Source organism: Oncorhynchus nerka, linkage group LG19, assembly GCF_034236695.1.
Source record: "Oncorhynchus nerka isolate Pitt River linkage group LG19, Oner_Uvic_2.0, whole genome shotgun sequence".
Lineage (NCBI taxonomy): Eukaryota > Metazoa > Chordata > Actinopteri > Salmoniformes > Salmonidae > Oncorhynchus > Oncorhynchus nerka.
In genome coordinates this window covers 20,282,765-20,305,244 of record NC_088414.1, presented here as the reverse complement: position 1 = coordinate 20,305,244, position 22,480 = coordinate 20,282,765, and the positions used below count along the sequence as shown (strand labels likewise).

General features: G+C 42.2%; 3 protein-coding genes and 1 long non-coding RNA gene across 8 annotated transcripts in view; 3 read left to right on the top strand and 1 right to left on the bottom strand.

Annotated features, from left to right (window-relative positions):
• The first annotated feature begins 1,929 nt into the window (after positions 1–1,929).
• On the top strand, positions 1,930–8,526 carry rabepk (Rab9 effector protein with kelch motifs). The gene is given in 9 exon segments (XM_029648649.2): positions 1,930–2,123; positions 2,491–2,547; positions 2,642–2,796; positions 2,981–3,136; positions 3,327–3,437; positions 3,440–3,487; positions 3,697–3,846; positions 5,261–5,410; positions 8,165–8,526. Coding segments are annotated over 8 exon segments (1,053 nt in total). The 5' UTR covers positions 1,930–2,123; positions 2,491–2,494; the 3' UTR covers positions 8,395–8,526.
• A 617-nt stretch (positions 8,527–9,143) lies between these two features.
• hspa5 (heat shock protein 5) lies at positions 9,144–13,245 on the bottom strand. Its single transcript, XM_029648648.2, is given in 9 exon segments — positions 9,144–10,088; positions 10,205–10,372; positions 10,603–10,840; positions 10,969–11,279; positions 11,282–11,358; positions 11,489–11,739; positions 11,893–12,124; positions 12,261–12,411; positions 13,129–13,245. Coding segments are annotated over 8 exon segments (1,974 nt in total). The 5' UTR covers positions 12,377–12,411; positions 13,129–13,245; the 3' UTR covers positions 9,144–9,507.
• A 1,023-nt stretch (positions 13,246–14,268) lies between these two features.
• LOC115119777 (uncharacterized) lies at positions 14,269–18,804 on the top strand. The gene is made up of 4 exons (XR_003862033.2): positions 14,269–14,660; positions 16,684–16,794; positions 17,119–17,234; positions 17,431–18,804. It is a non-coding gene; the product is annotated as an uncharacterized LOC115119777 (long non-coding RNA).
• Positions 18,805–20,970: 2,166 nt separating this feature from the next.
• LOC115119774 (golgin subfamily A member 2-like) overlaps positions 20,971–22,480 on the top strand; it is a 26,494-nt gene continuing 24,984 nt past the window's right edge. For 2 of the 5 annotated variants that reach the window (XM_029648645.2, XM_029648646.2), the window contains exons 1-2: positions 20,974–21,103; positions 22,188–22,319. In XM_029648645.2, coding sequence (XP_029504505.2) covers positions 21,056–21,103; positions 22,188–22,319 — 180 coding nt within the window. In that variant the 5' untranslated portion in view covers positions 20,974–21,055. Of the gene's footprint in view, positions 21,104–22,187; positions 22,320–22,480 lie in introns of all 5 variants that reach the window. The other 3 variants (XM_029648644.2, XM_029648643.2, XM_029648647.2) reach the window with 3 other exon arrangements.

Genomic DNA, 22,480 nt, shown 5'->3' with positions numbered 1-22,480 from the left:
CAAACTTTTGACTGGTACTGTATGTATATATATATATATGTGTGTATATACACTACCATTGAAAAGTTTAGGTCACTTAGAAATGTCCTTGTTTTTGAAAGAAAAGCACATTTTTTGCCCATTAAAATAAGATCAAATTGATCAGAAATACAATGTAGATTTTGTTAATGTTGTAAATGACTATTGTAGCTGGAAACTGTAGAGGCCAGAACAAATAACTTTATTCTGAAACTCGTCAGTCTATTCTTGAGAAGGCCAGCATCCTGGAGTCGCCTCTTCACTGTTGACGTTGAGACTGGTTTTTTGCGGGTACTATTTTGTGAAGCTGCCAGTTGAGGACTTGTGAGGCATCTGTTTCTCTAACTAGACACTCTAATGTACTTGTCCTCTTGCTCAGTTGTGCACCGGGGCCTCCCACTCCTCTTTCTATTCTGGTTAGTGCCAGTTTGCGCTGTTCTGTGAAGGGAGTAGTACACAGTGTTGTACGAGATCTTCAGTTTCGTGGCAATTTCTCGCATGGAATAGCCTTAATTTCTCAGAACAATAATAGACTGACGAGTTTCAGAAGAAAGTCTTTGTTTCTGGCCATTTTGAGCCTGTAATCAAACCCACAAATGCTGATGCTCCAGATACTCAACGAGTCTAAAGAAGGCCCGTTTTATTGCTTTTTTATTCAGAACAAACGTTTTCAGCTGTCCTAACATAATTGCAATGATAATTCTAATGATCAATTAGCCTTTTAAAATGATAAACTTGGATTAGCTAACACAACGTGCCATTGGAACACAGGAGTGATGGTTGCTGATAATGGGCCTCCGTACGCCTATGTAGATATTCCATAAAAAATCAGCCGTTTCCAGCTACAATAGTAATTTACAACATTAACAATGTATATACTGTATTTCTGACCAATTTGATCTTATTTTAATGGACAACAAAAAAAAAATCTTTAAAAAACAATAACATTTTTAAGTGACCCCAAACTTTTGAACGATAGTGTATACACATACACATACACTGAAGTATCTATACCAATGTTTGCATCTGCACAGTTCTTCCACCAAATTTGTTTTTCAAAAATGTTATATGACTATATGACATTTTAAAGTGAAAAGACTGAGTTAAAGTGTAATTCTGTTACATTGGAATTGCAAGTACGTATGTCTGTCAAAGCTATACACTGAGTATGCAAAATACTAAAAAACACTTGCTCTTTCCATGACATAGACTGACCAGGTGAAAGCTACAGTATGATACCTTATTGATGTCCCTTATTGATGTCGCTTGTTGAATCCACTTCAATCGGTGTAGATAAAGAGGAGACAGGTGAAAGAAGGATTTTTAAGCGTTGGGACAATTGAGACATGGATTGTGTATGTGTGCCATTCTGAGAATGAATGGGCAAGACACATTGAGACTGTTCTGAGGGCAAAAGGGGGGTGGTATCGCTACTCCCTGTTTCACTGCTAATATATTATCAAATTACTGATCTAAGTCTCAGATATAGTCAATAAATTAATGTTATTTCTAAGGCTACATATATTAATATGAGCCATCTTTGGAAGTTTACTTGGTAGCTTATCTGAGATATTCATAATATTGACAGAGAAAAAAAGAACAAAGCAAGAAAATAACTTTATTTGGCAATCAGGCACTTGTGAGTGTAATAGTGTGATGTGGGGCTGGAGCTCTCTCACCACTTCCAGACTTTTGGGTGGGAGGGTGGACAATGATTATGTCATAGCGGATGCAAGCAATGTTCCCAAGCTCCCTGGCAGGCGTCTTCCCAGTCTCTCTATTAGTAGTTCTCCCAGTCATCCTCTTGGGTAATGTGCGTGTTGGGATATTTAGTCCTGCAACAACAGTGACCTCTTGTGGACACATTGGCACAGCACACAGACTCTTCACCTGCGCAATATCCATGACGACAGCGCTGTTACGTAGTTTACGCGCGGACACGACATTTTGTTGTTAGCTAGTTGGGAAAGCAGCTAGTACATATTTTCGTGCAGCTAAACCGTCAACATGTCTTTATATTGATTAATGTAGCTATATTATACATCATATAATTGAAATAGCAGCTAAACGACGTGCAACAGATAACACTGAGCCTTCGAACGTGGGTGAGTGAGCGAATGAACTTCCTCTCTACGATACTGTTAGCTTCTGATTTCATGCTTTATAAAATCAGTTAGCTAATTAACTGTCATCTGTCTTCCTTTCAAATTGAATGAATATGATCGAAAACCCTTAGATTAACTTTCCCAGTGTGGCATGGTACATCCAGCAGTCTAGCCAAATAAATGTCACCTTCTATTTGTGCAACGAGACGAGATTATGGAAGGATGGCCTCGCGAGATCCATTCTAGCCTAATTTTACAGCAGCAGCATTTTCTCCCCCAGAATGTTAGTGGACACAATGGTCCGGTTTATGCCTGAGCTGATCTGATCATCATTGTAACTGATCATCTGAATGGATGCCTCCCACAGAAAAATGGAATTACTTCCTGTGCTGGATCCAGAGGATAAACCACGAGCAGGACTGTGGTAAATAAACGTACAGTTCAACAAACTAGGATTAAGTTATACTAGACTTTCAAGTCTGCTATTCATGACATGGTGTTCCTGTCTTTGTCCCCAGGTATGCTATGATACCCAGAGGAGGTGGTCCAGGAGTTAGTGTGGGCCACACCTGTATATACATCCCCTCTGAGGATGATGGCAAGGGGAAAGTCCTGATCATAGGAGGAGCCAACCCTAATGGCAGCTTTTCAGAATCCCATGTCATAAACCTGGGTAAAGACAAAATGTCACATCAACACAATATTATGCCTGGCACCTGTCTCTTTATTGTGTTTCACATCATTTCAATGTTTTATTTCATATCAATGAGTCAACTCATTATCTTACCAATAACGTCAATCTGTTCTGATATATTCTTTCACTGACAGTTCCATGTTTGTCCCTCTCACCCTATCAGACAGTCACGAGTGGGACATTCCTGAATGGGAGGGTCTGGAGGCACGGTATGAACACTGCAGCTTTGTCCCTGAGAGCTGTCCACAGAGCCTGTGGGTGTTCGCTGGGGCACAGCAGAGTGGCAACCGCAACTGTGTCCAGAACCTACAACTCACAGGTATGGAGATTTGTATATAGATTTATATAGAATGTGTTGCGTGGATTATTGTAGAGCGTAGTATCATAGAACAGTTAATGAATATGTCAAGTAGCTGTGTTTGCAGCTAATCTCCTTCATATCATGTCTGGCTCTGAGCAATGTCCCATACCTTTTAGTCTTCTGAGGTTTTGTGTTGCTATGTTTCCAGGCGGTGGGTTGTGGAAGGGTGTAGAGGTGAAAGGGACGCCCCCCTGTCCCAGGACGTATCACACTAACTCAGCCAGCGTCGGGGACCGACTGTTTGTCTTCTCTGGAGGGGACTCGGGGCCACACCTGTCTCGGACCCCAACGTTCACGTCTTCGACACAGGTTGAATACGCATGAATCAGTCTGCCAATCCAACACATTCACACAGCAGTTACAGAGGAACCAGCCCAAATGTGTATCAAAAGCTCAGTAGTTAGAGGCAACAAGGCTTGTTGGCCAAATTCAGCCTTTAAAGTTAAATTTCAGAAAGTACCAACTGAATTTCGAGTTAGGAGGAGATATTTAGTGTTTTCCTCTGTCTCCGTTTTTAGTTTCCTGCACCTGGTCTCAGCCAGACACACAGGGCAGACATCCCCCTGCAAGACACGGCCACGTGGTGACAGCGGTAGGACCCAAAATCTATATCCACGGAGGCATGGCAGGAGAGAAGTTCTACAGCGACATCTACTCTCTAGACACCAGTAAGTATTCAAGTCAGTCATACACATGAAGAACTTGATCCTGCTTTAGGTGTATTTTATTGTTTCCTCTGTTGAAATAAAGGACACAATAGAATAGAATGGAATGGCCTCCAGTCGAAGCTCGCATCATCTTCAAGACCCTGGTGCTTGCATAAGGAGCAGCAAAGGGGATTACCCCTTCTTATCTTCAGGCTATGCTCAAACCCTTACATACCAACCCGAGCACTTTGTTCCTCCACCTCTAGTCTCTCGGCCCTCCCACCCCTACGGGCGGGCAGCTCCCGCTTAGCCCAGTCAAAGCTCTTCTCTGTCCTGGCACCCCAATAGAGTACCACAGTATGAGTCATAATATCCATAAAACCTAACGGTCAGACAGGGAAATGGTTCTAATCATTTTCCTCTATTCATTTTTCCCATAGGTGATTTTAGAAACACTTTAAATAAGGTCTGTTTCATTGTAGACTTACCCCGGCGAGACGTTTTGATAACTGTGTAAATCTCTCTAGGACAGGGTGACTTTTTTTAATCATATTTGCCTGTATTTACCCCCTAAAAAATGAAATGCTAAATACTGCTAATGTGGCTATCATAAAGAACTACAAATGCCATGATGATCTGGGGGAGACTGGTGAATCAAGGCAAAGGTCAGAATCTCTGGAATAACTATCTAATGTTAGCTAAATGTAGTAATGAATATAATGGCTACATTTCTTTCAATTCTGTGAACTGTTTAAAACTGCAAGTTTTAAATTGACACAATACCTGTTCGCAAAGGTGTCAGCTAGAGATGACGTGCAGGAGCTTGCAGGGATTTGTAGTTTTGCATGAAGTCTACTTTGATGCTAATTAGCATTTTTTAATCAGAATAAATAGAGCTGAATATATTGATAAAAGTCAGCTCGAGATTTACATGGTTAGCAAACTGTCACCAGGGTAAGCCTTCACAAGAAACAGCCCTTATTTGATGTTTTTCTAAAATCCCCTATGGGAAAAATGAATGGTGGAAAAACGATTGGAACCATTTCCCTGTTTGACCACTAGGTTTTATGGGTGTTATGACACCTCCACTATGGGGCTCTATGGTGGACCAAACTTCCCCCTAAAGTCAGGAAAGCGAAGTCCCTGCCCATCTTCCGAAAACGTCTGAAACCCTACCTCTTTGAAGAGTATCTTAAATAACTTTCCCGACGCCCCTCTCCCTACAAAAAAGGCACTTGTGTTTCCCTACTATCACTGATTTTGCTGATAAATAGTTTGTTGAGGGAAAATGTACTTGATACGATTGTGATGTTGTCTCACCTAGCTATCTTAAGATGAATGCACTAATTGGAAGTCTGCTAAATGACTCAAATGTAGTTCCAGTGAAATCTCTCATTCTGTTCCTGTTAACTATTTGGTGCTACACTTTATCTAGGTAGTATGGAGTGGGAGAAGGTCCAAGCCAAAGGAGACATCCCCCCGGGGGTGGCTGCCCACTCGGCTGTGGCCCTCGGAAAGAACATCTACATCTTTGGAGGGATGACCCCAGAAGGGGCCAGCAATGCAATGTACAGATTTCAGTGTGGTGAGGCCAAAAATATCTACTTTGGAATGTTTAATGAATGTGGTATTTATTCTGGATCCCCATTAGCTGCTGCCAAGGTCTGGCAAAATGAAGGCCGTTATACCATTTTAAAAACATTACAATGCATTCAAAACAGATTTCACAACACACTAAGTGCGTGCCCTCAGGCCCGTACTCCACTACCACATATATACAACACAAAATCCATGTGTACGTGTGTGTGTAGTGCGTATGTTATCATGTGTGTGTACATGTGCTGCCTCTATGTTTATGTTGCTTCACAGTCCCCACTGTTCCATAAGGTGTAGTTTTGTCTGTTTTTTTTTCAATCTGATTATACTGCTTGCATCAGTTACCTGATGTGGAATATAGTTCCACGTAGTCAAGCCTCTATGTAGTACTGTGCACCTCCCACAGTCTGTTCTGGACAAGTAGTGATGAAGTCAATCTCTCCTCCACTTTGAGCCAAGAGAGATTGACGTGCATATCATTAATATTTGCTCTCTGTACATCCTAGGGCCAGACGTGCTACCCTGTTCTGAGCCAATGGCAATTTCCTAAGTCCCTCTTTGTGGCACCTGACCACACGACTGAACAGTAGTCCAGGTGCGACAAAACTATGGCCTGTAGGACCTGCCTTGTTGATAGTGCTGCTAAGGCAGAGCAGCACTTTATTATGGACAGACTTCTCCCAATCTTAGTTACTGTTGTATTAATATATTTTGACCATGACAATCAACTTGCTCAATTTCCACATGATTTATTACAAGATTTAGTTGAGGTCTAGGGCTTAGTGAATGATTTGTCCCAAATACAATGCTTTTAGTTTTTGAATTATTTAGGATTAACTTATTCCTTGCCACACATTCTGAAATGAACTGCAGCTCTTTGTTAAGTGTTGCAGTCATTTCAGTCGCTGTAGTAGCTGACGTGTATAGTGTTGAGTCATCCGGATACATAGAGACACTGGCTTTGCTCAAGGCCAGTGGCATGTCATTAGTAAAGATTGAAAAAAGTAAGGGCCCTAGACAGCTGCCCTGGGGAATTCCTGATTCTACCTGGATTATGTTGGAGAGGCTTCCATTAATCCCTCTAGGGTATGTGGGAGCGTCCCGCCTGGCCAAAATCCAGTGAGATTGCAGAGCGCCAAATTCAAATATAAAAATACTCATTATAAAAATTCAGAAAAGATACAACTATTTTACATAGGTTTAAAGATTAACTGCTTGTGAATCCAACCACGGTGTCAGATTTTTTAAAATGCTTTACGGCGAAAGTATACCTTACAATTATTTGAGTACATAGCCCAGCAGACAAATCATTACAAACATTACAAACAGTAACAAACAGTAACCAGTAGAAGAGTTACACAAGTTAGAAATAGAGATAAAATTAATCACTTACCTTTGATGATCTTCTTATGGTTGCACTCAGATGACATTCATTTATTCAATAAATGTTCCTTTTGTTCGATAAAGTCTCTCTTTATATCCGAAAACCTCTGTTTTGTTTGTGTGTTTTCTTCAGTAATCCACAGGCTCAAACGCAGTCACAACAGGCAGACAAAAAAATCCAACATGTATCCGTAAAGTTCATAGAAACATGTCAAACGATGTTTATATTCACTCCTCAGGTTGTTTTTAGCCTAAATAATCGAAAATATTTCAACTGGACAATAACGTCGTCAATATAAAAGGTAAATAAGAAAGGCACTCTCTCGGTCATGCGCATGAAAAAGCTCTGTGACACGGCAGGGTCCACTCATTCAGACTGCTTTTACTCCCTCATTTTTCAGAATACAAGCCTGAAACCATTTCTAAAGACTGTTGACATCTAGTGGAAGGCATAGGAACTGCAATTTGAGTCCTATGTCAATGGATACTGTAATGGCATTGAATAGAAAACTACAACAAACAAATCCTACTTCCTGAATGGATTTTTCTCAGGTTTTCACTGCCAAATTAGTTCTGTTATACTCACAGACATTAATTTAACAGTTTTGGAAACTTTTGAGTGTTTTCTATCCAAATCTACTAATTATATGCATATCCTATCTTCTGGGCCTGAGTAGAAGGCAGTTTAATTTGGGCACGCTTTTCATCCAAAATTCCAAATGCTGCCCCCTACCCTAGAGAAGTTAAAGAACACACTCTGTGTTCTGTTAGATAGGTAACTCTTTATCCGCAATGTAGCAGGGGGTGTAAAGCCATGACACATACATTTTTCCAGCAGCAGAATATGATCGATAATGTCAAAAGCCTCACTGAAGTCTTAACAAAACAGCCCCCACAATCTTTTTATCATCAATTTGTCTCAGCCAATTGTGTAAGTGCTGTGGTTGAATGTTGAATTTGTTTACTGTATAATTGCATTGTATCTGGTCAAACACAATTTTTTCCAAAACTTTACTAAGTGTTGGTAACAGGCTGATTGGTCAGCTATTTGAGCCACTGAAGGGGCCTTTTTATTCCAAGGTATTGGAATGACTTTTGCTTCCCTCCAGACCTGAGGGCACACACTTTCTAGTAGGCTTAAATTGATATGGCAAATAGGAGTGGCAATATTGGCCGCAATTTTCCTCTGTAATTTTCCATCCAAGTTCTCTGTATATTGTCATGTTTCTCTGTTCAGATGTAATAATTGCCACACAAGTCACTGTTGTATCTATCCTGGAGAGAATATTTACTGACAGCCATACTGTTTTGGGATACTAATGTACCTTGAGGATTTTGTTTCTCTTCTCATCCTGTGCAGACAAACAGCGCTGGACCCTGTTGAGGTTTGAAGGGAACATGCCACCCAACAGACTGGACCACTCCATGTGTGTCCTACCCTGGAGAGTAAGGCCTGAGCACACTACTGGAGAGAGAGACCAGGCCCAGAGCTCCTCCGCGTCAGGGACCGTACAGCTGGCATTTGTGTTTGGAGGGATGGACACTCAGGGGGTCATACACAGTGACTGTGTTGTAACTGTCTTAACGTGACCTTGATAGCTACTGCTCTGGGAAATACCGTGTGCATGTGCCTGTATGTTTAACTATTGGTCAATAATTGTTGCACCACCCTTTTCAAATAAATCCAACCAGTGTCATAAGCTGATCATGGATCAGATGTTGGTTCAGTGCCAGTAGAGCTTAATTTACACCCCACATACATACAGAACTACAAGTAGCTATGCAAAATGGTGTTGCATGGCAGATGCGCGCAGGATTCTCCAACCCTGTTCCTGGAGAGCAACAGTCCTAATAATTAGCTGGATAAACTGCACTTGGTTGTGTGGTTGGGGTGAAAATCTACAGGAAGGTATCTCGCCAGGAAGAGGGTTGGAGAGCCCTGCCATAGAGCGCTTAACATTTATGTAGTCAACTGTGTGGGATGTTAAACTACATTAGCTGATCCCTCCTGAAGTCATATCCAATCAGTTTGTCGGGAGGGAAATCAGCAAATTGACTACTTCAAAATGGATAGCATGGGCAGTGCCATTGAGGCGGTCACGGATGGTATTATGGTGCAGACCCCCAATTTATAACTCACAGTTACATATGAATTTTAAACATGGAATAGTTTGGGAAATTTACAGAAAATGAGTCGATGTTCTGTGGTCAGAGGCAATAGGACGTCTACCCTAATGTACCTTGAGGATTGCACACAGCCAACGGCCGTTGTGGTGTCTCATTAACATATGATTACACAGGTGTAAATTGATGCAGAATAATATCAGAGACAAATCAAAGACATTTGTATCAAACATTTATTTCAATGTCTTTACAGTAGAAAGTATTTTCTACAATGACCAGATTCAATAAATAACTTGTTAACATTGCTTGTGAACATGTTACCCATTCACCCAGAAACCTCAGTCTAGCACTCACCCCACTAAACCCTCCCCCTAGAGAACTCCTTTTCAAACTGCCTGAGAACAGCAGCGAGCCTCGAACAGGCCGACTAGTATACCTCCGCCACTCAGCGAAGAGAACGTCCCTCACGTTGAAACAATATTTCACAAGTCTTTCCAGCAGATTCATGGTTGCGTTTTTGCAGCCCCTTTCCTTAACATTTTATGTCCAATATGTACATCTGTGCCACTCCAGACAGCCTTACAACTCATCCTTGTCACCCTGATCTGCCTCTCCCTCTTCTTCTCCTCCCTCGGGCGGGGGTCCACCTGCACTTCCGTAAAGCTTGCTGACGATCGGCTGCACCACCTCTTCCAGTTCCTTCTTCTTTGCCTGGAAGTCCTCCAGCTCAGCCTCTTGGTGAGACTCCATCCACTCAATCTTCTCCTCTACTGCTTTCTCTATGGTTTCCTTGTCCTCGGCTGACAGCTTGCCGCCCAGCTTCTCCTTGTCGCCGATCTGGTTCTTGAGCGAGTAGGCATAGCTTTCAAGCTCGTTGCGGGCATCAATGCGCTCCTTCAACTTCTTGTCCTCGTCGGCGAAGCGCTCAGCATCGTTGACCATGCGCTCAATGTCCTCGGGAGTCAGACGGTTCTGGTCATTGGTGATGGTGATCTTGTTCTTGTTGCCTGTTCCCTTGTCCTCAGCTGTGACGCGCAGGATGCCGTTGACATCAATCTCGAAGGTGACCTCGATCTGGGGCACACCACGAGGTGCGGGGGGGATGCCAGTCAGGTCGAAGGTTCCCAGCAGGTGGTTGTCTTTGGTCAGGGGACGCTCACCTGGATGAAGGAGAGAAGCAGAATTTTAAACAGATCCAATCTTGTCATTCTTGACTGTGTAAAACAACATTTATGGATGTAGCAACAAGGGGCAGTGATTAATCAAAGGAACATACCCTCGTAAACTTTGATGGTGACAGTGGGCTGGTTGTCAGAGGCGGTAGAGAAGATCTGGGACTTCTTGGTTGGCACCACAGTGTTTCTGGGGATCAGCTTGGTCATGACTCCTCCCACAGTCTCAATACCCAGGGTCAGGGGGCACACATCCAGAAGAACCAGGTCACCTGATGGACAAGACAGGAAACCATTAGTTGTGATCAAAATGTAACTGCTGTGATAGACATAATAGGAACAGCACTGATGTTTTATGACCTGTAGGTATCCATTGTTTGGTTTAAAATCTAACCAACTAGCCTACATTTCCTTGTGTATAAATAATGAAATATGAAGATACCTCAGGGTATAGCCTTAACTTAGCATAGTGCATGGCGTAAGCACATGGACCAAGACCCACCTGTGTCCTCCTCTCCAGACAGCACTCCAGCCTGCACGGCAGCTCCATAGGCCACAGCCTCGTCAGGGTTGATGCCCCTAGAGGGCTCCTTGCCATTGAAGAATTCCTTCACCAGCTGCTGGACCTTGGGGATACGGGTAGAGCCACCCACCAAGACAATCTCGTCAATGTCGGTCTTCTTCAAGTCAGAGTCCTCCATCACCTTCTGCACGGGCTTCATGGTGGAACGGAACAGGTCCTGATAGACAAGTAATACAAATGGCAAATTAAAAGAGATTCCATGAATGCGGTTTCAATTTGAATTGGATGTTCCAAGATCAATGGGCCAGCAGTGTCACTGTTTTATGGTCATTAGAACCAACTTACCATGTTGAGCTCCTCAAACTTGGCACGGGTCAGGGTCTCTGAGAAGTCCTCGCCGTCGAAGAAGGACTCAATCTCAATGCGAGCCTGGTGCTGGGCAGACAGGCCTCTCTTGGCCTTCTCCACCTCACGACGCAGCTTCTGCACAGCACGGTTGTCCTTGCGCACGTCCTTACCGGTCTTCTTCTTGTACAGCTTGATGAAGTGCTCCATGACACGCTGGTCAAAGTCCTCTCCTCCCAAGTGGGTGTCGCCGTTGGTGGCGACTACCTCAAACACACCGTTGTCGATGGTCAGGAGGGAAACATCAAAGTGCCGCCGCCCAGGTCGAACACCAGGATGTTCTTCTCACCGTCCTTCTTGTCCAGGCCGTAGGCGATGGCAGCTGCAGTTCTGGAATAGAGGGGGGAAACAGATGTAACCAGCACGGTCTTGGCATATATTTGCAGTGATTTAAATAAATATTGGGCCAGTCATTCTAATGTTGATTCAGTTTCTGCATTGTGAAGACCAACACACTTACGGTTCGTTGATGATCCTCATGACATTCAGGCCGGCGATGACTCCGGCATCCTTGGTGGCCTGACGCTGGGCGTCATTGAAGTAGGCGGGGACAGTGACCACAGCGTGTGTCACTTTCTTTCCCAGGTAAGCCTCGGCGGTTTCCTTCATCTTGGTGAGAACCATGGCAGAGATCTCCTCTGGAGCGAAGGTCTTCATCTGACCACCACCAATGTCCACCTGAATATGGGGCTTGCTCTTCTTCTCAATAACCTAGAAGATTTAAGTAGTCACCATTAAGCATTTCTCCTCTAAAAACAATTTCAGAGCTACTTCAGCATAGTTACATGCTGAATAAGTAGTATATTATTTGCATAGTGAGTGCTTCAGGAGATTAGGGCAGGGGGTGTGTTTGTTAGGGCTCACCTTGAAGGGGAAGTACTTGATGTCATGCTGTACAGCAGAATCAGTCCAGGCACGGCCAATCAGTCTCTTGGCATCAAAAACTGTGTTCTCAGGGTTGGAGGTGAGCTGGTTCTTGGCGGCGTCACCGATTAAACGCTCCCCCTCTGCGGTGAAGGCCACATAGGATGGAGTGATGCGGTTTCCCTGGTCGTTGGCAATGATCTCAACACGGCCATTCTTGAACACACCAACACTGGAAAAGGAGAAGCATCTAAATGAGAACCTTGGAAAGTATTAACTACATCACATGATACGCTAGAGTCCTTTAGCCAAATGATTGGGAGTATGAGACCTAAGATTACATTTGCTATTCATTACAAAATGCTTACCAGGAATAGGTGGTCCCCAAGTCGATGCCAACCACGGTTCCCACACTTTCCCGCTTGTCTTCATCATCGGCAAAAACACTGCTGGCGACCAGCAGAACCACGCACAAAAGCCTCATCTCTATTCTGTGTCTGTTCACCCAACTCTGAAGTACTGTCAAAAAGAGAAAGTCAAGACACTATAAATGTTGTTGCCTGGTTTACGGTGTAGGCCTTTCATCCTTGTACATCAAACGGAACGAGTTAATTTGGCCCTCTGATGCAGACATGACGGTGCATACTGGTGTGTGTAGACTCCTCGGCCTGACCGAGGGTAGTCCACATGCTAACAAACTTAGAGTTAATGGTTGGCGCACAAGACTACCGGTAATAAATGTGCCCAAATGAAGCAAACATTACATTTGGTAATTAAAACATTTGGCGATGTTTTTTTTGTTTTAAAAAAATCCTGTAAAATACGAAAATCTAGTGGTTGGCTAGCTAACATCGCCATATAATAGGGATTTAAACTAGAGCTAGTGGTTAGTTAGCTGATGATGCTGCTTGACCAATTGGAGACACCGGTTTCAAAAGGCGTGCAAGCTAGCGAGGTAACTTAGCTACCAAACTGGCTGACCTTTTTCAAGCATGCTGGCTAACGTTAACTAGCTGACGAAAGACGGACAATTTAAAAGGGTAGCTAAACTGTTGTTAAGCAATCTCCATGTTTAGATATAAATTAGTTAAATGTTCAATTTAATTTCTGGATAACCTGCTGGTCAGCTAGCTAACTTCAGTTAAACAGGAAACTAGCCCCCCCAAAAAAGCTCCCTCTGGCATTTATGTAAAATTGAATCTTTATTTTGAGCTAAATTGCGTTTAATTCACATACCTTTGTAAATAATTCGATGGAGTCTTCCTTTGGGGATTATCTCAACGGAAGTTATTTGCTTCACAGCCTGTGTTCTTCAGAAACCCCTACGATTGTGAGTCTGTAAAATAATGTTCAATGAACGGTGCTCTCCGTATATAAGCCGTCACTTCTTCCCCATCGTGGAGGCTTCCCATTGGCCATACAGCAGTTCGTTGGAACGCGTTCATTGGCAGCACCAGACATGCTGGCCGCTGCTGATTTGCACACGTTTGGTCAAGTGAACGTCATGATTCATGCTTTACTGTACGACGCTGATAGGTTAGGTGTCAATGTGTCAAGTCCCAATTACGTGAAATGCCGGTGTCATACAAAGAAATGTAGTTGGTGCATTGAATTGACAGTCATTTGGGGGTAATTTTCCAATTTCAGTACCACTGTAATCTAAATTGTACTACATTACAGTAAACCCAAGCCTAATACTTGTGCAAGGGAAGTAGTGAACTAAAACCAGTGCCATATAGTGAATTGTATAACATGATGATGGTAGGCAAAAGCCACATGATCTGTCTGTATCTGTGTGTATTAAAAAAGGTAATCAAAGTTAGTTGTTACATCAGGTAAATTGTACATAAAGATCTGTGCTATCTGGAATCCTTGGGACGTTAGGGTCAGGCAGGGGTGAAAGTAGATTTAATTTATTTCCTGTATAGAATCTCATATGAGACCACGCCCTCCCCCCATACCCGTTAACTAGAATAGTGTAAATAAGGGGTCGGAAATAGGTTTTTGCCTTGGGCCAATTATTTTCTCAACGTTCGGTAACGGTAGGGGTTAGGATGTGGGGTGGTTGTGACGTCCCAAGGATCCCAATTAGCACGGACCCTGTTCTAAAAGATTTGTCTTCCTTTTCTACCGCATTAACCAATCAGCTGACTGTTTGCAGAGGCGGGGTAATCGCCGATAGCGGCGTTCCATTAGATAGCACAGCCACAAACTCAGAATTGGCCAGATCGTAAAAATGAATGAAACATTTTGTAAAATTGTATTTAAGGTGAGGCATAAGGTAGTGTGGTAAGTTTAGAGTTAAGAATAGAGTTAGGTTTAAAATCACATTTTAAGCAGATAAATTGTAGAAATAGGCTAGGTTTATGACTTTGTGGCTGTGGTAACTAGTGACGACCCTGATATCGTCAATTTGTTGTGCTCACCACTTGTGTAAACAACCGTTACAATCTGTTTAACAGTAGCTCACTGCCTTCTGTTAAATTGCAACGAACCCGTTTATCAGGTGACATACAGTTTACGTTATCTTTATCAGCATACGATGGCACAACTAGCCAGCTCACCAAGGATTTCTAGGCTAGTTTTGTGTACTTTTGATAAACGTAGACCTGTATCATATCCTTTTTTTATGATCGTGGTAGCGCTACGTTCATCCACGAGCGCCTTTGTATGTCAAGTGAGTAAGGGGCTCTTTGGTCAACTGATGTCCACTCGTGATTCTGCGAGGGTTCGATCACTGGGAAAAGGATACAACTTGCATCACCAAGGTATTCTAAAAGTAAAGTGTCAGCCTATTTCTGATGTCAATGTCATTGTTAGTAACTAAATGAGCTAACATTACACAACAGTGTACATTGCCCTCTTTCTAGACGTCCTATCTAAACTGTTTGTTAAGAAAATGTTTGAGAAGTCTTGTAGTGTTAAATCCTGGGGGTATCGTATCATGCCTCAAACCATACAGTAGCAGTCAAAAGTTTGAATAATAGTCAAGACATCAAAACTATGAAATAACACATATGGAATCATGTAACCAAAAAATTGTTAAACAAATCCAAATATATTTTATATTTGAGATCCTTCAAAGTAGCGACCCTTTGCCTTGACAGCTTAAAATATATATATGTATTTCACCTTTATTTAACCAGGTAGGCCAGTTGAGAACAAGTTCTCATTTACAACCACGACCTGGCCAGGATAGAGCAAAGCAGTGCGACACAAACAACAAAACAGAGTTACACATGGAATAAACAAACATACAGTCAATAACACAATAGGGGGAAAATTATATATACAGTGTGTGCAAATGAGGTAAGATAGGGGATGTAAGGCAATAAATAGGCCATAGTGGCAAAATAATTACAATTTAGCAATTAAACATTGGAGTGATAGATGTGCAGAAGATAAATGTGCAAGTAGTGATACTGGGGTGTGAAGGAGCAAAAATAAATAACAGTATTGGGATGAGGTAGTTGGGCTATTTACATATGGGCTATGTACAGGTGCAGTGATCTGTGAGCTGCTCTGACAGCTAGTGCTTAAAGTTAGTGAGGGAGTTAAGGCAGCCAAAGTAGGAATAGGCTTTGGGGGTGACCAGTGAAATATACCTGCTGGAGCGCGTGCTACGGGTGGGTGCTGCTATAGTGACCAGTGAGCTGAGATAAGGCGGGGCTTTACCTAGCAAAGACTTTTAGATGACAGCTTTGCACACTCTTGGCATTATCTCAACCAGCTTCATGAGGTAGTCACCTGGAATGCATTTCAATTAACCGGTGTGCCTTGTTAAAAGTTAATTTGTGGAATTTATTTCCTTCTTAATGCGTTTGAGCCAATCAGTTGTGTTGTGACAAGGTAGGGGTGGTATACAGAAGATAGCTCTATTTGGTAAAAGACCAAGTCCATATTATGGCAAGAACAGCTCAAATAATACAAGAGAAACAACAGTCCATCATTACTTTAAGACATGAATATCAGTCAATACGGAACATTTCAAGAGCTTTGAATTTTTCTTCAAACCATCAAGCGCTATGATGAAACTGGCTCTCATGAGGACCGCCACAGGAAAGGAAGACCCAGAGATACCTCTGCTGCAGAGGATAAGGTCATTCGAGTTAACTGGACCTCAGATTGCAGCCCAAATAAATGCTTCACAGAATTCAAATAACAGACACATCTCAACATTAACTGTTCAGGGGAGACTGAGTGGATCAGGCCAAATTGCTGCAAAGAAACCACTACTAAAGGACACCAATAAGAAGAAGAGACTTGCTGGGGCCAACACACCTCCAGGCTGTATAAGGGCTATTTGACCAAGAAGGAGAGTGATGGAGTGCTGCATCAGATGACCTGGCTTCCACAATCACAATCACCCGACCTCAAACCAATTGAGATGGTTTGGGATGAGTTGGACTGCAGAGTGAATGAAAAGCAGCCAACAAATGCTCAGCATATGTGGGAACTCCTTCAAGGCTGTTGGAAAATCATTCCAGGTGACTACCTCATGAAGTGAGAGAATGTCAAGAGTGTGCATCAGCAAAGCATCCCCACACTGTTTTTATTTTATTTTTTACCTTTGTTTAACATTTGTTTGGGTTACTACATGATTCCATATGTGTTATTTCATAGTTTTGATGTCTTCACTATTATTCTACAATGTAGAAAATAGTAAAGGTAAAGAAAACCCTTGAATGAGTAGGTGTGTCCAAACCTTTGACTGCTATCATTATGAATGTTTTCACCTGTAACCAGTAACAACTTGTCTTTCATGTCCTCGCCTCATTCCCATTGTGTCAGCTGACAGAAGGCCTGACCGAGAATCCTCTATTCTGCAAGCTCCTGGTAACGCTGTCACAGCATGTGGACCGCCTCAGCCTTACTGTTACACTGAAGAGAGAGCTGGATAAGGTATTACACACAAACAACTTATCATTTTCATGTGCTCAAAACTTTGCTCTCTCAAGCCTGATTGTAAGAATTTACCGATTACTATAAAGTACATGTCTCAGGACCGCATTTAAAGATTCTGGTGCATCCAAGAGTATTAATTTGTCCCTCTCATAATAATACAAGTGTGGTTCTACTTTAAGCAATGACATTGTTGTTGTGTTATTACACTACTAGAGTTGTTGTTGCTATTTAAGACCATGTTATGGACTTGGACTACTCTGTGTGTGGGTGCGTGTTGTGTGAATGGCTTTAAATGACTGAGATGATGTTGTTTTAATCCAGACTGAGAGGGACCTGCAGACAGAGGCTTAATGGGCTGTGTTCAGAGAGGCTGTACAGGCTACTGCAGGAGATGATCCAGGAGCACTGTGTCCGAAAGCACTATCAGCCTGAATGGGGTAAAGAGACTTTTACCAAAACGTAGATATGTAGCATAAATACGATTTTACATATGACAGTATGTGTGTGTCTTACTATGTAATGGACACCGAATGTCTTTAGCAAATGTGGCAGTATCTGGCTTTATGGTATAGCCGCTCACCTGCATGTGTGTGAATGGTGAAACATATACCACTCCTCTTCTTTCTTGGGCAGAGGGTGAGAGTGAAAGGCTGAAGAACATGAAGCTGTCTCACTTGTCTGGCCTTCTGGAAAACGAAAGGAAAAGAGCAGAGAGTCTGAAGGGGAAGAGCCGTGAGTGCCGCCCTGCTGCAAAAGCAGACTCCCTGCTACCTCTCTGTAAGAGACTCTCAACACTTGGTTTGATGTATTCTTAGGTTTGTCTCACGTGTTGCGACCTTCACTCACGATCTACGTGTTTTCTCCAGGAGCTGTTAGGATGCATTCAGATTCTCCAGTCACTTATCCTTGACCACAGGCTAAAAGCCCAGAAATAACTTGACAGGAAACAGTTTGAGTACTTTGAGGCCAAATGTGAGATCATCATGCAGAAGATCAGGTGTGATTAGCCCCTCCTGTTTACATCTACTCTACACTGGGCTCCTTCAGATGCAGTTGACTGTTAATGACTGTGAGAAATTGGTATTTCATGCATGTCCATCAGCAATGTTCCGTTTTCGTGTCTCTTTTACATTTCTTAAATATGTCTCTTCACAAACAGAGGAGATATGTTGGAAATTCAGCTGGACACCTACACAGCAGACACAATGTCAGCCTATAGAATAACAAGGTGAGTCAAATGCTGCCCAGCAACTCAATGTCATTATCATATCAACCACTTTGGGGGCTCTCAACACCTACTTGTCATTCCCACTCATGTTGTTCTTTTTGGCAGCTTTGTTCATCTACTATGCCTTTCCTTGCCTAAACATCAGACTGTTACCATGGTTACTACATGAATATCAGTCTGAAAGAAGTCGCTGTAAAAAAGACTCATTAGTCTTTACAAGGCAGAATATTAAATAAAATTATATTTACACTTACTTTACCGGTTGTACATGCTGTCGGTCCTTTTGGCGGTAGGTGGAGATAGGGTATCCACAGGAAAGCGTTGTTTACCAGACTTTGCGGTGCCAATAGGTTCTGTCACTTGTATTTTCAATCTGTTGACACATTGCACTTGATGACCGAAGCACATTTCCTGGCAATCAACTGTTATTGTTTGCCATTTGTTTAGGCTCGCCAATATTTTGCAAGTCTTTGTCACGTGCAAATTGTAACAGGAATGAAAATGAAAACCGGAAATACAAACTATATACAGACAAAGCCGTGGAAAGTAGTTTGGAGGTGCAGTGATTTATTAAATGTAATGCCAAGGGGGGGAAAGATTAATTGCCCCCACTGAAGAAGTCTGTATCGATCCACTAATACAGGACTAGTAAAGGCCCAGTGCACTACTTTTGTCAAACTGTTTTAACTAAATGTATTTGAGTGTTTTCCAGCATTTGTAACTTGAGTCTGATAATTATCTGTACAAAAGTTAATCTGCTAATAAAAATACTTGCTTGATATATGTTTTCCAGTTTCTTTAAATACTTTGCAAATGCAACTTATTTCTATATGAAAACTGAAATGGTCTATTCAATCTTTTTCCATTTTAGCAGACGCTCTTATCCAGAGAAACTTACAGTAGCGAGTGCATACATTTTCGTACTGGTCCGCCATGTGAATCGAACCCACATCCCTAACATTGAAACATTTCAAAGACTCCAGCCACCCTTCTCATGGACTGTTCTCTCTGCTACCGCATGGTAAGCGGCAAGTCTAGGTCCAAAAGGTTTCTTAACAGCCTCTACCCCCTAGCCATAAGTCTCCTGAACAGCTAATCAAAGGGCTGCCCAGACCCCTCTTTTACGCTGCTGCTACTCTCTATTTATTATCTATGCATAGGCACTTTAACTCTACCTACATGTACATATTACCTCAATAACCTCGACTAACCGGTGCCCCTGCACATTGACTCTGTACCAGTAACCCCTGTATATAGTCTCCACATTGACTCTGTACCGGTAACCCCTGTATATAGTCTCGCTATTGTTATTTTACTGCTGCTGTTTAATTATTTGTTACTTTTATTTTTATTTTTTTTACTTTACACTTTTTTTCTTAACCAACAATACTTCAAGAAGTTTTAAGGGCTTGTAAGTAAGCGTTTCACTGTAAGGTCTACCTGTTGTATTCGGCGCATGTGACAAAAATATTTATCCTTTTTTTTTTTTACATTGCAAGCGCCATGCTCTACCAACTGAGCCACATCACCATAAACCACTTACTGTCTCAATGTACTCAATTATTGTATTGTGTATTGTTTTTCTTCATGGTGATGGAGACGACAGTTGCAAACCTAGATGACCAGCTTCTGTACCATACAGTAATGCACCTTTCACATTAAGTGGTTTGTAAGGGTGGAAAATTAATAATGCACAAAGTGGTCAAGAAAAATATTTAGTTTGATGTGGATGTGTTGTCTTTGCCCATAACTTTGCACATTTTGATGTAAATGTTTGAGGACAGGGTTTTGTTGTTACTGGATGGATTCCATTAGAATGACAATTGCAGACGAAGGGACGGGGCAACAACTCTTACAATTCCAACTATTGAATCCTGCAAGATACTGTTCTTAATAATAAAGTGGAGATGCTGAAAAAAAGTTTTGCCCACACGACAGACATATATATTGGTCTGCTAATACTAGTAAAGTACTACTTTTGTGAAAAACTTTTTAAATATATATATATATATATTATTTGTTTACTTTTTATTTTATATTCAGATTTTTCAGGGGGTACTGCAGCACCTTCAGCATTCCTACTTCCAGCGGCTATGTATACAGACCAGCATACTGAAGGTGGGGTTGATAACACTACTGGATATTTTGTTTCCCCATTCGTACCAGCAATAGGACCGACCACACAGACCACCAGAAAATATAATTTTATTCATCATTCTGGCTTGTAGAGGTCGTGAGAACTATCCTGATCCAAACACGAATTTCTGCCCTGACATAGAATTCTATGCAATTCAATGTCGGGTCTTCAGGCTGCCTTTTCCAGGAGTCTTTAGATGGCCATGCTAGAACAGATTAAGTGGAAATATAGACCAAATCAGAACTGATAAGAAAAAGTATGCTATTAGTTCACAATTGAATTAATCAAATGTGTTTTCAGAAAGTCCCATACTTCTGTCCTTTAGCTTTGCCAGATAATTACACCTGCCTCTCCCCTCTCTCAATCAGTCCTTGTGTTTTCATTGAAGGAAGCTAGAAACAGAGCTGAAGACTGCCCAGTTAGAGAAGAAGTCTGTGGAGTCCAAACTGTCATCCTTTGAGATATTTGGCAAGGAATTCGAGGCAGTAGCCAAGGAATATTCCAGACTGCATCAGGAGATTGACACCAAAAATTGGTCTCTGAAGGACTTCTCTCAGAACACGGACTAACTGAGTTGGTGTCAGACAGTTCTGCCGCAGATCTCTGACACCTTTGATGACAAGCTAACTTATATTATTGTTTTTTTTTTTTAATGCATGATTCGCCGGTGTTGTCTTGAATGTTGTTCATTCTGATAATAATCACCCTAATATGATACAACAAATTCTAAATTCAGACATGAAGTTAGCTGGCCTATTTGAAAAACCACGCCTGACACGAATTTTCCACGGTCAGAAGGGAGATTTTGCGCCTCTAGCGGGAAGATAGTTTCTTGCATCACCGACTGATCTCAAATTGATGACGTGGTGCGGTTCGTCGACCGGACGATAAGGATGGCCGACCAGAGCAGGCAAATCAAACTCGCCGCAGCCAAGAAAAAGGTAAACAGATTAATTCCTACAACACAGGGAATATAACAAGTGTTTCATCCATTACTCTGTTCGAGTTGTCTGTAGTTTCATGTTTTCACGAACCCGTGTGATGTTGACATTCCACGTCCCCCGACCTTTCTGCAGTCGCCCATCCGAACTCTCGTCCCCCTGTGTGGCTGTCAGTGCGCACGAAATACCGAGGATTCGCTTGGGCCTCTAATCTTAGCTAGAACGATTATGTGGACGATTTATACAGGGCAGTGACTTAAAGTTTTGCTAATAATGCTGCTCGACTAGGTATAAACCTGTGATTTGATCAACACAAGTGACAAGGTAGTTAGCGATATCTAGCTACCGTGCTGATGTTTGGCTAACGTTAGCCATAGCGATTTAGCTTAGCTATCACGTTGTCATCTTGTACCGAAGCGACCGGCTAACTCAATATAATATAGAACGGGGTGTCCTATAAATAGGCTTGCTTATTGACACTTTTAACCTTAATTAACTAACTTAAGATGAATGCTGCCTAGCTTATTATTGTGTCATGTTTGACAGGAAACGATGTGTCACTCTGAAGAGTGACTGGTAGTTTTGACAGCAGACGCCCCCTTCCCTGTCTGTGTGAGCTACCTGCTGTGTGTACCTAGAAAGACCTAGCTAGATAGCTAGCTACTTAGTTAATCAAATAAAGCACATGCTGTACCATTAACGTTACATGTTTAAAAACAAATACACTTGTGCATGAAAGTTCTTTCATTACACATTATAAAAACAACAATTACCTTCCTCAAACATCAGCTGTTGCAGCAATTGGTTATGCTATAAGATCTTGTTGGACTGTATTGGATCTTTCTAAAAAAGTCGTTCCATTGTCACCCACACCAATGATACCAACTGTACATATTGTAGATCTCTAGTCGAATCCTATGGGATAGTTCTGAACAGTCTCACCATTTTCAGCCACACCAAGGCTCCCTGTACTTCCTCTGCGATTTGTAATGAATGTCTGCTGATATAGTTAGCCTAGCAAAGTTGTGAGTTCCAGACAGCTGAGTGCTCCCATTGTCCGCTCCTCCTCTCTTATGCCGGCCAGCTGAAGGAGTTTCAGCAGAAGAGTTCTCCTGCCAGTGGAGGAGAAGGAGGACCAGGGGCCAAGAAGACGAGGAAGGTGAAGGGAGGGAGCCAGCCAGACACACCCTCAGCTGACCGACACTCTCCAGACAATGTAAGTCACCCAACTGTATGCTGGCTGTCTCTGTCTGCGTGTGTGTTATGACTTTGACTACTCTTTCTGCACACTGCTTCCTTGCAATATTTCACTTGCCGATATTTGCATTTCAATAACAAAGTGAAACGTTGCAAGAAAGCAGTCTGATGGTACTTCTC